The 17,628-nt window shown below is 37.8% G+C and overlaps 1 protein-coding gene across 1 annotated transcript; it reads right to left on the reverse strand.

The window, feature by feature from the left end:
* Positions 1-7,155: 7,155 nt before the first annotated feature.
* On the reverse strand, positions 7,156-16,887 carry LOC108571687 (protein big brother-like). Its single transcript, XM_017933792.1, has 3 exons — positions 16,503-16,887; positions 15,437-15,628; positions 7,156-7,530 (listed from the first exon to the last, which is right to left on the reverse strand). Exons 1-3 carry the CDS (start codon positions 16,692-16,694, stop codon positions 7,156-7,158), a joined length of 759 nt encoding a protein of 252 aa, XP_017789281.1. The 5' UTR covers positions 16,695-16,887.
* Positions 16,888-17,628: the final 741 nt, after the last annotated feature.

Raw genomic sequence — 17,628 nt, forward strand, 5'->3', positions numbered from 1 at the left:
TTTCGAATAATTTGTAATTCCGCTTCAACGACCACCACGACTCTCTTAAAGGGGCCTCGGGAAGAACGTCTCACGATCTTTGTTAGCTGAGAAAGAGGGAAACGGAGATGGGCAGATGCGTTTCTGTCAAAACACGCGTTTGGAAACGTAGGCGAGTGTCAGGTTGAGGATCGTGCCTTCTCGTTCCTTCGTCGGGGACACGCTTCTAATCTGCTTGTATTTAGGGAAGAGGTACACACCTTCCTTCCCCTTTGTGTACGAAATTAGACTCTGAAATCGATCGTTAAACGAGTCGTCTGAAAACGAGATGAAAAGAAGAAACTGAAGAGAGCACGTTCGAGAAGAAAATTTCGATGCGTTTCTTTTTTTTTCAACCTTAGTACGTTCTTCCGCTCGACTATACACTTGGGTCAAAAAAGAATCAAACACCTTATGTGTATACCTACGACAATTTTTGTTACCAGTACGCCATATGAATCTAGACAATAAATTTTTAGTATAAAGTTAAAGGAAGATAAACTTGATAACAGCAGAAGTTATTAGAAAAATAAGGACGAAGCACGAAGATCGCACTAGGGTTAAGCTTGTTCTTTATCCTTTCTTTTTCACAGTATTCAAAGGGTTAAATTTTATGTTGAGCGTTCTTTCTGTGAACGTGATAATGTATTATTCGTAAGTTTTCCCTGAAGATTGGCTTATCGAGCAACTAGCGTCTAACTTCCTGCGGTCTGCTGATAAACGGTATCGTTGCTTGTTACAGCACACCCGATTCGTAGCTATTGGGGTCTTCATTAAACTGTCAAAAGGGAACCACAGGAACTACATGTTCCCGATAAAATTCTCAGCCCAAAATGCGCCGTTGCGATGGATGGTAATTTAGTGGACGATTTAGGAAGGCTGTCGGATGTATTTGATTGTACTGGAAGTTGTAGTTTGTGAGAAAGGGAAATAAATGTGATGGAAATATCAGGCGAATAAGTATTCTTGAGTATTATTCGATGTTTTTAAATATTCTGCAATATTTTTCAAAATTCTTTAATGTCCTTCGATAATTTTGGATACTTTTTGACATACTTTTAACGTCTCTCAATATTCTACAGTATTTCTCAACATTTTCAATATTTTCCAGTGATTTTGATGGTCGTCATATTCAATATTTCTCAACGTTTCACTATTCTTCGGCGTTTTCATAAAAATCCCTCAATACCTTTCAACGTTCTCCAACAAAGCCAATACCAGCATATAGGTACCAAAAAATTATAAATATACCTATACACTTGTGCAACGACACACTTACCGCTAAAATATTTATATAGGTCAATTCACGCTACTCGAAATCCACTTTAACGCAAATACACTCAAATTTTCGTAGCATATTTGAAAACTCGAGGGGTCCTGTAGGAATTCCACGGAGAGAGGGGGACAGGCTCGTGTATCGTTTTGTATTTGTTGAAAACAGTCGTATTGTCCATGGGGGGTGAGGGGTTGGGAAAAATCGGTGACCCTGTTGGGAAAGGGCCTGTAGGCACTCGTCGCATCTGCCTTCGATTTATTTCCAATCGTAATTGATGACTCCTGACCCCTCCCTTTACCACCGTTTTACCCTGGTCTCGAGTGTTCCCTGAAACTCGCTCCGGGAAACCGTGTCACAATTTTGCATAATGGAGGCAAAAGTCATGCTCTGGCTAATAAATTGTCCTTGCTCCGTTATATACGTGCCTTTTCGACGATTCACTTTTACCCGGAAGATTTACTCGAGTAAATAGAAATTTCGAACGAAGTGTTCATTCTCCACATTTCTGAACGGTGATTGGAATTTTTTCGGGATTTCCTACGTTGGGAATAAGTAACGCACACTTGACAAATTTTAAAAGTCTACAAGTTTAAGTTCGAATGTTAAGTACAAATCTCGATGTTTTTCGATTTTTCATATTAGGAACGAATAACACAAATTTGACAAATATTTAATGCAAAAAGTTTACGAAAGTTTAAGTTCCCCTAATTTGAAAATTTGATGCTGTAATTATTGTCCTAGTTATTACTCGTGACTCTATTTGACGATACAGAAAATGATCTGCAAAACTTAACTGTAATAATAATAATATAAATACGAGATTGCGAGGTATTTATCATCGTCAACGTTCGTCGTTGGCAATTCTGGAGCAAGAGTGCGGTATAAGGGAGAAGATGTTGAGAAAAAGTGCAACTTTCCGTTGGTTGTCGCGATCTCGAGGAACCGTTTCGTGGGAAGTGACAAGGTTCCTCGTTCCCCTGCCTCGTTTCTTCACGAATAGGGCTTCTTATAGGAATTCCAACGCTCGCATTATCGTCTTACATCCAGTCTTGCCCCTCTGATTACTCCTTTTCTCCCCGTGCTTCGAAATTTCACCGACGTTTCTCTTACTTTAGAAAAGGATGTGGGTATTGCAAACGATAGAAAAGAAAGCGGAGAAAAGAGAGAAAGAACAGGAAAATACGGAACAACAATTTTAAAAGCATTTTTGTAATAATTTTGGAAATTAAGAAGAATGATAGTTTTAATTTAACTTTCTTTATTTCGAAACAATTAGTTAATCCATTTTTTAACTGTTCAATTTAGAACAGCGGAATTCGATGTTACACGAAGATTGAAACGTTTAGCCTGAAACTGTAAAAGCGGATTTACAGGGGAGATTTCAGAACGATTCCCATTTGATAGGATCAACGGCACGATAGAGTGTATTTCAACGCTCGAACGCCCACGGCATTATTCCAGAAAATAACCCCCTCATCCCCTTTGCATCGTAAATACGTGAGCCTTTATTTACGTGTACACGTAGACACGTTGAAAATAGGTATTAGTCGATCGAACGATTGAAATTAACCGTGATTTCTTGGATCGAAATGTTGCCCTCTTCTTCTTACTCATGGAACGAGTTTCGTATCCTTTTTCTGTGATTAACAAAATAATAGCCGAATGTGTAAACTTGGAAAATAAAGAAATGGAAATTGAATGCGTTTTTTTTCGTTTTTAGAGAGAAAAGAAAGTTGTGATAATTTGTAATATTTTAAATTTAAGGTCAGATTTTTATGATTTTCGGGAAATATAATTATGAGAGTATTTGACGATGATGTCATTAGGAGTAGAGAGTTTACAATGTACTTTGTGACTCGTCCAATTTTTCTGCAAGTTTTCTAGGTTTAGGAAAATCCTTCGATTCATTGACAAATGTTCTTCGAGTCTGGAATCAGGCGAAAACGACAACACGAGAATAGGTTCACGGTCGTGTCTCGAATGGAAAGTGTTTCGTCACCTTTTCACAGAACATTAATCAACGAAGCTATTCTTGCCATTTAGAATGAACAGCTACTAATACGTGTCAGTCTTACTATCCTCCTGCAACAGGAAATTCTTACTTCATTTTACTCGTCTTCGAAGTTTAGAATTTTATAATAATTTTTCCACGATCTACAATTTTACTAAATTAAATTGTCTTCGAAAAAGATAATTAAAAGTAAAATAGTGAAATAGCGAGGAATGAAAGTATGTCATATTTCTTAAGGTTCCTTTCAACGCGAATTTAATTCACTAAAATTCTTAATTCCAAATTCTTTTCTACTTCTAAGTAACTCGAATTCTAATTCACGAATCTTCAGTTGAAAATCAACGAAAATAAAAATAAATATCACGCGTGAATTCAATTCACGAAAATTCCGAATTTCAAATAGAATTTACTCCAAATAAAACTTGCCAGGTAACAGTGACAAATATGCATGAATTCAATTCACTAAAATTCCAATTTCAAATTTTCTTCTAATTCTAACAATTGCTCCAATACACGAATTTCAAACTTCAAATGAAAATTTGCAAAGTGACAGTGACAAATATGCATAAATTCCAATTTCCAAATTCCAAATTTTCTTGAAATTTCAGCAATCGTTCCAATATTATGCAAAAACTCGAGTTCCAATCTTCAAACAGAAATTGTTCGAAAAATAAAATTTGCAAAGTGACAGTGACAAATATGCATAAATTCCAATTTCCAAATTCCAAATTTTCTTGAAATTTTAGCAATCGTTCCGATATTATGCAAAAACTCGAGTTCCAATCTTCAAACAGAAATTGTTCGAAAAATAAGATTTGCAAAGTGACAGTGACAAATATGCATAAATTCCAATTTCCAAATTCCAAATTTTCTTGAAATTTTAGCAATCGTTCCGATATTATGCAAAAACTCGAGTTCCAATCTTCAAACAAAAATTGTTCGAAAAATAAGATTTGCAAGGTAAAAATAAGAAATATTATAGGTTTAAAGCTTGGTACGGGGAAAATGAATAGAAAACGTCTAGTGTCCGACGGAAATTACATTAATATTATTCAAAAACTCGAGTTCCAATCTTCAATCAGAAATTGTTCGAAAAATAAGATTTGCAAGGTAAAAATAAGAAATATTATAGGTTTAAAGCTTGGTACGGGGAAAATGAATAGAAAACGTCTAGTGTCCGACGGAAATTACATTTAATCGATAAACAGCTTTATACAATCGGAGCGTCGAAGATCGGGAGAGCGCGATTTTCGCGAACGCTCGCTCGTCACTTCATCATGTGGGTTTTCCCAGCGTGATTCACACACCGTTCCGCGGAACGAGCTCAAGAGAAGCCGCGTTTCCATAAATTAACCTAACTCTTTACAAATATGTACAATGCAACAGAAAAAATGACTCGTGACATGTCATCTAATGCTTGGTCGACGCATACGAAAAAACGGAAAGTCGGACGACTAACTGGATGCTCGCGCGGAATGCAGAAGAGAATCCTCCCGTGAATCATGCTCAACTCCTTCCTCATCGTGACGCATTATGCTCGACCTTTTCTCCGCATTTGCATTCACCTCTTCACCCTTCCATTCGACAAACCGCTACTTTACTCGTTGGAAGACTCGAGAATTTTGTTAGAAATCGCTTCATCTGAAAGCTTGCTTCGATCATTTTGAAAAATTTAATAAAAGTTGTAACAAAAGTTCGTTGAAATAATTGAATAACACGGTGATGTGAAGAAAGCACAGTGGAAGGGTGAATCTTCGGAAAGAGAATTTCCTTTCTACGACGATGAATGATTTATAATAAAATCGCTATTGAGGTAAAAATCGAGATATTTTTAAATATTCTGCTATGTTGGGACGAACACGAACTTGGACACTTGCGACCACAGTATTTTTTGAAATTATTTCCTGTCGGAACAGTGAGAAATTAAAATTGTTTTTCAAATTTCGAAACGATTCTTGTTTCTTCTTTTCTTGTAATTAATTGTCGATGTATATTGAGGTTCAAGAAATGCTGTGGTAACTTGAATCGTGCGTTCTCACGCCGATACCTAATGTCCAAAATCAGAGACCACAGTCGAGAGCTTTCACGCGCGACGCCATTTTTCCTCGTCGTGTCGTCGATGTGGATCCAAAAGACGCGTAAAATTACGCGTAAAATTCGTTGCACGGCGTGGCGAATGCGATGAGACAGTAACAATCGTAAAGATCTTATTCTTCTTTTTTTTTTTTCATTTTCTTTCAATTTTATCTCGTTCGAGCAAGTATAATTTTCTTTACGCTTGTTGCTGCAACGAGGTACACCATTCATCTAACGATATACTCCTTACACCTAAACGAGATGGATCTTCGTCAACAGGGAAAAAATGAAGAGTGTATGGTACTTATACATATACATATACAGAGTGATTCGTTTAACTTGACGATTTCAAATTGAAAGTAAATTATTCGTATATCTTAACACTTAATTACTCACTTATTAATTTTCTCCTAATTTTCGCAAAGAAATGTGGAATTTAATTAGAAGAAAAGAGTTAAGGTGACATTCGAAGTTTTATTTGCGACTAATTTCTGAAACTTTTGCGACCAGTGGGATTCAATCAAAGATTGATCTAAATTCAACAGCTACTAAAACGACGACAATCGACAGATGAATAAGAAATTCTGAAAAAATAATACAGTCACGAAAGGGTGCAAATTTTCTTTCGTTCAAGTCCTGAAATTAGTTGAATCACCCTGTACACAATACGATCGAATAAACATCTGTGAACATCGCAGTAATAATTGCAATAATTATAATTCAAAAGAAGAAGAGAGAAAAATGAGGCAAGAAAGATCTAGCAGAAGTCTTAAGACGAACACATCTTCTTAAGGTGATCCTTATCTTTTTAATCGTTAATTGTACATAGAAATTCGGCGTTGTTACGTGAACTGTGTAATATTACTTACAATGTCGCGTTGAAACTTGGAAGATCATTTTTCCAAAAAGAAAGAGAAAACCTGAATTCGTTCGTTCGTCTGAATTCAGACGATTCTCGTCATCGAGGCTTGTCGACACCAACCTTTTCACAATTTCGTCGTTCTTCTGATATTTCTTCGCCCTCCAGAAACGCTGATTTTGATTTTTCATACAAAGAATGAACAAGTGTCGCTTAAGCTAACGATCCTCATCGTTGATCATAACGGAGGATTCTTTGCACATGGTGTAATTAATCGTTTATAGAACTCGTCGTTGGCGATGACACGTGGGAGGAATCTGGTAGATGAAGATTTTTGGTGGTTCCAAGAAATACGAGATTTCTGGGAAACTTTGTCTGCGATACTTTAGAATAGAAATTTTACTCTTGAAGACCCCCGAAATTCTCATAGATTTCTTTTCAATTTTTTCGAAAATCCTGGAAATTAACCTCCAGATCGATTTTATTTACTCCTTTTACGATCATCGAAAATCGATTCAGAGTCTTGAAACTCGAATTTAATACACTCGAAATTATCACAGACACGATTCTTCCTGTTTAAACATCCCATGATTCTGAAACTTCCAAGGAACGAAATTGATCATGAAAATTGAAGCTTAAATTGTTCCAAATTAAATCATCGCAGACACAAATGAAAAATTCTTTCCATCAAATATTCTAAAATTCTTCAGTTTCCTGGGACTATAGAGGTTTCTTTATCACGCTTGAATCTGTTCAACTCCACGAAAATTCGGCAAATATTCGTCCAGAATCCTCCCCAAAGGATCTCCCAAGAGTTCTTCCTCCTGCTAACTTCCGGTCAGCTTGAGGTTTGCTTACGACTAGTCCCAGATCGAAGGGAAATCAAGAGGTTTCACTAGATAGCTTCTCGCTGCCTCAGTAAGCTCTCAGTCTGACCTCCATTTCGGGGTCCTGTCGATGAGTTAGGTGAGGCTCGATAGTTCCAGTAGTTCCAGTACCTGTTCCTGTCACGTGGTGGCCATGATGACCATGATGATGGTGGTGGTGATGGTGATGGTGGTTCAAATGAGGTGGTTGAGTGGCTGCACTCCTGTACGATCTTTGTTTCTCATCGAAATCGCGTACTCGTTGATTGTAACGCTCTAATTGGTCACGAAGAAGGGCATCTTCTTCAGCGGCACGTTTCTCGTCATATTCTAGACAACCTACGCCATCCAATCTCTCCAAATCGATCCATCCACGCCACATCACGCATACTCCGTTCATTATCAGGCGAGACCTGAGATGTACCTGTAAGCAAAACAACGATTTTTCGTTGGTAAGGGTCCGAGGAGTGGTTTGAGCGGTGTGAAATGAGTGGTTCGAGGTTTGGAGAAGTTTGAAGGGAGAATTGAGGAATAGAGGAGGCGTGGAGTATAAAGTTTTCAACTAGAAAGAAATTAGAAATGAGAATTTGAGAAGGTAAGTTAGAATAGGTGTTTCTTAAGGTGTTATAGTGAATTTGATACAAACTGTACGTATCTTGCCACTTTTTCGCCATTTTAATCTCCAGAAATCACTTCTTCTATTAGTTAAAAAAATGTATTAATTTAAGCTTAAGTACAAGTACAGAGATGGAAACTCAGATATTTTTAAGTAGTCCAATTTTTCTCCTTTTAGTTAATAGCACGAGTAGCGTAATTAATTTTAAATTAACTTTTTGAAATCAGTAATTAAAGTTCAAGAGAATTTACATTATAAGAAAGAAAATGTTATTACAATGGTTATAATAAAAGTCACAATATACATATTATCCTCAGTACAATGATTTAAATATTAGAGAATGAATATTACATGAGAAATGAATTGTCGTAAAAAATTCAATGTAACGAAAGAAAATATCCTATCTCTTCCTCGTTATGTTCTTCTTTCTTTAATAATTCTCTTTCTGTTCCCGATTTTATTCACCTAGACGTTCCTCCTAATTAAAATACCAAACTCGAAAATTCCCAAAATTATGAACAATGTACCTATAATAATTTCTCAATCAACAAGAGACTATTAAACTCTATCAGCTACGTACACAACCGTCCAGTGCTTCGTTTTGCTGTTAAAATATAATCGTTGCTCCTTTTTTCTCTCTCTCTCTCTCTCTGTTGGATGGAACGATGGAAAGGGTCCATTACGATCCGCCTTTAACTTTCAATCACGTTTTCGCCCTCCTGCTGCCCCACACACCGCGAAACGTTTCTTATTTCCAGAGAACGATTACGCAGATTGGAAGGTACAAGCTCCGTGGAAGGATGAAATTGCGAGGTCGAGCTGGGAGCCATGATGAGGACAACGAGAAGATCGACCCTATGTGTATAGGGTGTAATTTCATACCGAGTTTCTTGCGAATATCGCGCGAAACCGCTGCCAATTTCGCTTGTACTTTACCAAATTATTCGAATCACGTGGAAGTTTGTAATGAATTTTTGTCCTTTCTTATTTTAATATAATTGAAATAGGAGAGGAATTTCTTTTTAATGTCTCATACTTTTCTGGATCTTCTATTTTACCGAGAAGATCATGTGAATTTCCTGCAACACCATTATCCTTCTTTTATTCTCTTTTCCATTTCGATAGAAAGAGAGTTTCGCTTGAAATTTCAACTTCGATATTAAAGATTAAAAAATGAAAACATTTCTAATTTCGAACGTTTCAAATTTCATATTTTCAATTCTACGCGAAATTCCCTTTGAAGTTTAAAATAAAAAATCTTTAATATTTCAGATTTTAAAGTTTCTTCTAAAGGAAACGTATTTCGTTGCCGTTTTATAACCATTGATAAATCGTGAATATTTGCAAGTAGCAAAAGTTAGCAAAGCTCGAAGTGTACTTATGCACAAGTATAGTATACCAACTATCTCCATAGCGATTGCAGTTGGGTTTTACGGTCTAGACACGACGTTGACCGACGGACAATTTACGTGACGCAAAAGAGAACGGAAAAGGATAGAAGGGTCGAAGCTGTCGGTGTTCGAAAAAGTCGAAACGGGCAATTATCTCGGTCTGCTTCAAGAGGGTTATTTTATTTCCTGGCAAATGGCCCGGTTTCCGGTCGAAAGTTTAGAAACTGTTACGGAATCCAAGCTGACCGTGAAAAACCCGTGAAGAACCTCCTTCTATTCATTTACAAGGAACACTATTATATCTTTCCATCCATTTTCATCGGGGAAATTTCAGGAAATTCATTTAGAAGAATTAATTCTAATCGTAAATTAAGGAAACAGAACATTCTTTTCTGCGAACGTGACGAAAAATGATGTATCTAAAAAGTAGAAAAGCGAACGAATTATTCTCACTTGAAATACAATTTTTTTAATAATTACTCTTAGCCCTATTTCATACTTTTTTGGCTATTAATTTGGCTTATATTTTGCAATTTCATCGAGAGTTTATTTATTTTTTATTTTACACAAGGTGTACATTGAGGAAATAGAACATTCTTTCGGATAACAAAAAAAGAAAGAAAATAGTGAAACTACGAAACAGGAAGGCGTCAAAGGAGAAATCATCGTTACCTCGTCTCGTTTTTTTTCCTTCTTTCATCGAGCCATACAGCTGGTTGTCGAAGCAACGTAACAATGTAACTACGCAGCGTGATGCTCTTTGTGCAATCATAATTGAGCCGCGGGAATCGTCAGCGGGTGACTGGAACCCTGATCGACTCGATAATCGAATCGTTTGTCGCCTTTTACGACAGACTGTCGAATTATCGCGTAATTTACGCCGTAAGTTGAAGGGAACTGTCTGAAGAAACTTTAGAAAAAAATCTCGAATTTCCTCTGTGCACGAAGAAGATTAAAATCTATTATACGAAATAACGATCACGCGTAAAAGGACTGAAAAAGAAATCTAAATGACGCCAGTTCCGAAGGAAAGAAATAACAAATAATACGGTGCAAAGTGTCAATGGAAGAGAAAATCGGATGAGAAATCTTTGTCGCAAATTTAAAAGATGAAAAGAAATTAGATTAAAATTGAAGAATAGACAGGTTTAAAAATTGGGGAAATGAGAGAAAAGCGATGCAAGCAAGTTCTACGAAATAGGAGAGGACGCAAGTTGCGAAAAGGGAAAAACGGGAAATTGATTCCGTAACGTGGCTTCAGGAAGCTCCCAAGGCAGACAGATTGACGTCAAGTATCCTCGACAATGGAACTTCGCGTATACAGGGTGTATCATAACACGCGGTACCCACGTCAGTGGATAAGCGACACAATAATAATGAAAAAGGTTCATATAAACATGTGTCCTATTTCCCCTCCTTTGAAAGTTATAGCCATTCCTGTGCTTCAATTATCCGCAACTGCTCATTTGCTTAATTATGCACTTCTAACGCACAGGAAATTAGAGAATTATCGAATTGCTTCTAGCAAGAGAACAAACTGAAATGAGTAATCTGAATCGACAGAACGCGTGAAATGAACAAGGTCAGGATATATCCAGAAGATTATTATTATTTTCATTTACACAGGCACCCTGTAGTATACGTCATTTGTTACAATTGGAAAAGTAGTTAGCTTGAAAGTGAAGAAATTAAATTACGCCTGAAGGTGTAGGTAGAACAAAAAAGGTTGATCCCTTCGCAGAACCGATTAACGTTCGTGATAAGTAGACTGCGGATTTTCACGCATTTATAGGAAATTGAAAGGTGGAAAATTGCACAGAATGCACAAATTATAGTGATTTTTATAATGCCTGATAGGTGAAATAATTTTCTACCAAAGTTCTACTTTCTTTACTGTATTCTCGAAAATATGAACTTGCATAAAAATCCGCAGACCAATGATAAGTCTATTAATACGATTACGTTGACTGTAAAGGGTTCGGCGAGATTCCTGTATAAGAAGGTGTCTGATAGAGGGCCGAAACGTACATAAATAAGAATACAGGGCGTTATTTACAAATACAGACCGAGAGTGGCCATTTCGAGCATTTTCTATGAACGTAAGCAGTTGCTGATAACTGAAATACAAAAATGGCTAGAACTTTGAAACGAGGTCTAATAGAACACATGTTTATACGAATTTTCTTCAACGTTTTTGTACCTCCTGAAGTGGATCCCACACGTTATGATACACCGTGTATACAAAGTGTCGTACGTCTCGAGTATACAAATCGTCGAGTGATTCGCTAGCCACGTAACGGGGAAATACGTCGGATTCATCGTAGTCCGAAGGACGTATGCGAGTCACGTGTCTCGCGTTCATTATAAATTTCCATTTAACCGTGTCCACTAGTAATCAAGATATTAACAAACACTAACAACCTTATATTTACAGAGAAACCAAATTCCTGTGTCGTTGAGCAATTTTCAAGAAGCTGTTGCGCAACGGAATACTCAGATTTAATAGAAATCAAAGAGTTTCGTTAAAAAAATTCTCTTTTCATTTTCCAAGTGGCTCTCGTAGAATATATTCTTGCAGTCAACTCGTGGCAATTGATCAAACGAATTAGAATATTCTGAATATTCCCGCAAGAACAGCAGAGAAAAAGGGAAGATGAGAAATTAACGGTGCCAAAATGCGGAAAGATACAAATTCACCGACCAGATAAAAAGTAGATTTGAAAAAAATGCAGAGAAGTCAAACCGTCAGAGGAATTCGAAGGACAACTGTTAACATCGTTTAATTCGACTGGTTCTCACGGAGTCAGAAGGAAAAACTTTGGAAAAAAATTTCATTTCACACCTTTCTCTCTTCGTTCGCCAGGGGCGTGACGCCTATTATCTCGTTTATAATAGGTGGCGATATTTAAACTGTAACGCGTGTCTAGTTCACGTCTATCTACGCTTAACCCTTTAACTGACTTATTTGCATAGTTACTGCAGAACAGAAGCATAAAAGACACAGACAGAGAGAAAGAGAGAGAGAAGAACAAGACGTAACGTCGACCCAGTGTAACGAAAGGGGTGAAAAATCGGAAAAGGGTGGAAGAGAGAGTTTGGTACCGGCTAAATGTCCCGAGACAAACGACCGGCTATTTCGACGGCTCTTTTGTTTTTTGGTAGGCGTTGCCGCGCTGCCTTTTTGTGCATGGTCCACGTATGGACATCACAATGGGCAGAACATTCGTCAACGTGATCCTGACGAGGTGGAAGGGACACACGGTCAGTGTTTCGGGTGCTTTTGTCTTTACTAGAGAAACGTATTGTCGTTACGGTGATTTGTTTCTTTGGTCTGATTTTCTTCTTTCGAAAGAGATTGGAATAGGGATTTAGGCGGCTAAAAAGTCATTACAAGATTACTAAAATTTCTACGATCGAACGAAGAGAAAAGGGGATTCCTATTCGAGGAACCGGAATAGTTCTCCGTATTTATATTTAGCCAAGCGAAAGGACTACCAAGCATCCTGGCAGAGGTGTAAATCATCTTGACCTAAGTCAACGCGGCTCGATTTCGGCTGAGAAATTTATGAATCCTTGAAACACGTTCATTTCTCGTACACGTGGCTACGTAAGGAATATCGCATAATAAATTTTTCAAAAGAAATATATCTAAAATATATTCCACCAGCTCTGTCCATCTTAAATATCGAATTCTGAGTATAAAAGTATTAAGCTAAGATATTTTTTAAGAATTCCGAGCAGAAATTTATTAAGCTGAGTCTCTGAGATTTGTTTTTAGAATTCTGAGCATAAATGTATTAAGCTAAGTTCCCGAGATAGCCTTTATTCATCGTACTACTTTAATTCACCCCTTCTAAAGAAAACTATTGCCACCATTCACATAAACAACATTTTCGCATATTCCTTAAAATAATGGAAATATTTCAGACGGACGGAGATCAATGGCACAGCCGGTATGAAAAGTTTGCAAGATCAAAAAGTATAACGACTGGAATCAGATTAATCGACGAGGAAAGAGCATGCAAAACGAGGCACGGAGGAACATAGACGATAAGATCGACGGAAAGCGGCGAGTTCCTGGCGCGCCCTTTTTCATTTCGCCGCTCTTTATCGACCTTTATCTGGCTCGCGAATCTCTCCCTTAATTATTTCCTCTCTACGGGGAACGCGTAAGAGACAATGCCTGTAGACACGTGCGGCCGTGCGTCGCTCTTTATTACGCCTCTTTCTCTACTACGGTGCTCATTGTCGATTAAAACAAAACGGTGGCCGCGGGTCGTCGTGTAAACAACCGAGGCTCTCCTCGTGTCTCTCCCTCTCCCTTCTTTTCTTTTTTTCTTTATTTCGAGTAGTACGAAAATAATGAATCGTTAGCGCGACTCTACGGTGCTTTCTGCGATAGTGAGAAAAGGTTCGATGGAGCTCCTGGAGTGATTCATACGAAATATGAATGTTATGCAGGAACAGGCTTTCGTGTAAGATTCTGTTTTAGTGGGAATTAGTGGTGAATTGGAATTAAGAGATTTTACTTTGCACTCTGTATGGAATCAAAGATGAATCGATACGGAATCAATTTGGAATAAAGAGTGAATTGATACGTGAAATCGACAGAAATTCGAGAATGAATCGATTTGAAATCGATAGAGAATCATTTAGGAGCCAGCGGCGAATTAATGTAGACTCAATTTGGAATTGATATTTAGAATAGACGCTAAACCCGTGTGGAATCGACGTTAAACCAAAAACTATCAAGCGTTGCAACAAAGTTTAAAGCGTTCAACACCAATAAAAGCAAAATACAATTTCTTTCAAGTTCTCTAAAGCCGAAACTGCCCGAAGAATCCTAACAGAGGACTTTTCGTTCACCCTTCGGAGGATGCCAAGAGAGACGGAGCAAGATTTATGACCCATTATATACCGGGTGACTTGTAAAGCGCTGAGGCATCTGGCACCAGCTCTCTCGGTCCGTTTGATGGATTTCAAGAAGCGCTAATTGGCTCTAGTAGCTGCTAATGGGATCGTTGAATTTTCTGATTTCAAAAACTCGCGTGCTACCATGAATCTTAAGTGTCTTTTCAATGTTCTCCGTACGTCTAAACAAATTAACCCTCGATATTAAATTTGCAAAAACAAGAATAACGAAGGAGAAAAACGAATGTGAAGAAGACATTTGCAAAATCTGGACGCGTGTTCTGTAGAAAATGGCGGATTCGCGACGCACATATCGATCGCGATGGCGACGCTAAGGCGTCGCCCCTCTGTCGACGCCGGCGTACAAGTATTTCGTATCCTATCGAATGTCTCACTCGAAAAGTCATTTTATAAAAAACAAAATTCCAAATTGTATTCTAAGTAAAAACAATTGTTTCTTTTGGAAAGTCTGAATCTCAAGTCGTCGATGACAAATCTCTATTTAGAAAGTTTCGTTAACCTCCTGCAGAGATGTCGCAAATTTCAAAACCGAATGTCAGAATGAAAAACAAAATTTCAAATTTCATTCTAAATAAGAAAGATTTCGTTATATTTTCTTTGGAAAATCTAAATCTCGAGTCATCGATGAAAAATCTCCATTTAGAAAGACTCGTTAGCCAGCTGCAGAGATAAGTACTGAAAATTGAAAAAAATGTTTACTACATCTACTTATTGTAAAATCTAAATCGCAAAGTCGGAAATTTGAAAAATTATTTTAAGGTTATTTAGTTAATTCTGCGCTCGTAGGATCAATAAATAATCTCGTCATTTAGAAAGTCTCGTCAGCCTCCCGCAGAGATACTGAAAATTTCGGGACCGGATGTCTGCTATTCTGTAGAGAACGGTGACACGGTGACACTATTGTTCGAGAGGTAGAAACGGATACTAAATTGCTTCGTGGGGGCGAAGCGACGTCCCGGGACATACGATGCCAAGGACACGAAAAAGTAGACGTCCTGTTCAAGCTGGCCTGTTTAATGACCTCCCCATTTGTCCGGCGGCAATCGTCCAATTAGAGATACAATCGCTACTACGTGGCTATGAACGTACAGATTGCTACAGATCACGAGGAAACGGATCAATTTTTCTTTTTGATTATCCTACCACGCGATTCTTTCACTTCCACTCAATTAAATTACATAAATTCACGAAGGCGTCAAAATCAAGATTTTAGAATAAATTCAAGATCCCGAGAATGGACATTTGATGAAAATTTGAATTTGAAAGTTTTAATAAACAATATTTGTTTCCTAATTCCAAAAAATTGAGATTTATGGAAAGTGTGTATGCCGTGTCATCGAAGCTTGTAAACGATTTCTGAGGAAACACCGTGACGAACATTTTTCACTCACCTTGCCACGCTCCTTCTCGAAATCGCAGTCGTTGATATCGCTAGCGTAATTTCCAGACGCGTTGCCAAAAACAAGTTGAAGGTTCGTACCAGTCGCCGCGAACGCGATCTCCGTGTAGCCCTCCCGACAGACATTTTGAAAGCGAACTTGACGTTCTTCGATTGGTCTGTCTCGGTAACCAGTGTATCTGACCTGCACAAATCCAATAGAACAATCCTTATTTATCTTTCATTCAGAATTTTCGTAATAATCTTATAATCTAAAAAAGACCTCGTTTAATCAACATTCTTCACAACTACGATTTAATGATAAATTCAAAGGATTAATCTAGTCGTCGGAAGAGAGATAAATCAACGACAGAAATTAAGTTCTTGCACAACGTAAGAAGAAACACGTGAAATTCGAAGAGCCAACAATATTCCTTTAGAACGAATCCACAAGTTCAAATTGAGTCACTCTTATTAATTAATTAATTAATTAACATCGCTTCCGGTATCAGTTTCTTTGGAACAACACAATCTGAATGATTCACGTAAATAAAAGTCTACGAAATCGTATGAATCACAGATTGGAGAGGCTCTGTTGAATATTAAACAGGTGAACCGAACAGAGTTAACGGAATATTAGGTGTCTCTTGATATGATTCATAATAGTAGATTTAGAGTAGGAGAGACAATATCGAAATCTGACTTTGAAACTTGTAGTATTTATAAGTATTGTGTTACGGGATGTAGGTAAGTAAATATCGTTGAAACAATGTGAATATAAATTAACCCTGGATCATTCTAGAAGACAATTAGAAATATAGGTACTAAGTCGCTGGTGTTCTAGGTAATTAACGTTTTTGCCTACTCTCTGAGACCTTATTCGAACCTTATTTATATTACAGATCCTTAGATTTAATTCCTCTAATATTGTCATTTCAATTTCATCGTCGAATAATTAAATACGAATCCTACGAGAATCTGAGCCAGCAAGAAATTAACGTCCACGACTCTAATGATACTTCCCTTATTTCTCCGATAATAATCCCTTTAAACGTGTAATATTTCCAAAAAAATCTTACCTCACTCTCACGGCTCAATCTCCTGAACAGCTCCTCCGTCTCGAACTTGGCCTTCTGATTGGGCACCACCCTGGGCATCTTGAACAGAAACCTTGGTCTCTGTTGCTCGAACAATCCCATTCCGTCGAAGGGCAACACGCTGACACCCAATCCTCCAGCTCCCCCAGTGTGCTCGCTCATCGTGTGCATCATTTTGCACCGATCTTCCAAAAAAATCAACTTCTCTAAAATGTTCTGTCCGATCAATCGATCTGTACGATCAAGAATTGGCACGCTTTACTTATCGTGGTTAACGTGAACAACCACACTTGAGAGGAAACAATATAGAATATATTCTAACGTAGAGATTCTCTACATATATATGTTTAACGTTATATCCTTTCACCGTGTACACAACAAGAGAAAACGAGAAAAGTTTGCACAGATATAGAGGACCGAATTCCGCCCGTTCAACTGCGCCGTGCGGCGTCTCAGTGGAGACTAAGGACAACCGTCGCTAAAAGCTACGACTCTCCTCGTCCTTCGCTAGGCCACGCCCATCGTCACGCCTACCCTATCCCCACTACTCGCCGCCTCGAATCAGGGAAGGGTGAATCGCGGTGGGAGGGGATCTTGCCCAACCACTTCCCTCGTACGAGTCACCCTTCGTGGAGGTGTGGACACATTACGGGGTGACTCCGAAACTGCGTTACCGGATTTCGCAGCGGCTCGCATGCTAGCCCACCCTGAACCGTGTTTACGGTTTTAGAGAGCTGGATATCTGTTGAATTCTTGGGAATGGGATTAGAAAGTGTATTACAGCGTTGCTTGTGTAGCAGTTTCTATAAATTGGGTTGGAAATATCGTGTAAGTTGTATTTGATGCGATTAATGTTGAATCAAAATTCGATTCACATTGCGTTAACAGGAGGATAAAAGGTTTTATTAAAAAAATTTCTAGACTCTACATTTTTCTGTACATTTCGATAAAATTTTCACGGTACCTAGAAAGTTTCCATATGTAACGATATCAGTCGGAAAGATTCTTCGAGTGGAATTAAAAGAGTTAATATTATTATTATATATTGTTTACAATATTTACATAAAACATGGAATCTAAAGTGTACAATTATTAACTGACAATATTT

Source organism: Habropoda laboriosa, unplaced genomic scaffold (genome assembly GCF_001263275.1).
Source record: "Habropoda laboriosa isolate 0110345459 unplaced genomic scaffold, ASM126327v1 scaffold123, whole genome shotgun sequence".
NCBI lineage: Eukaryota > Metazoa > Arthropoda > Insecta > Hymenoptera > Apidae > Habropoda > Habropoda laboriosa.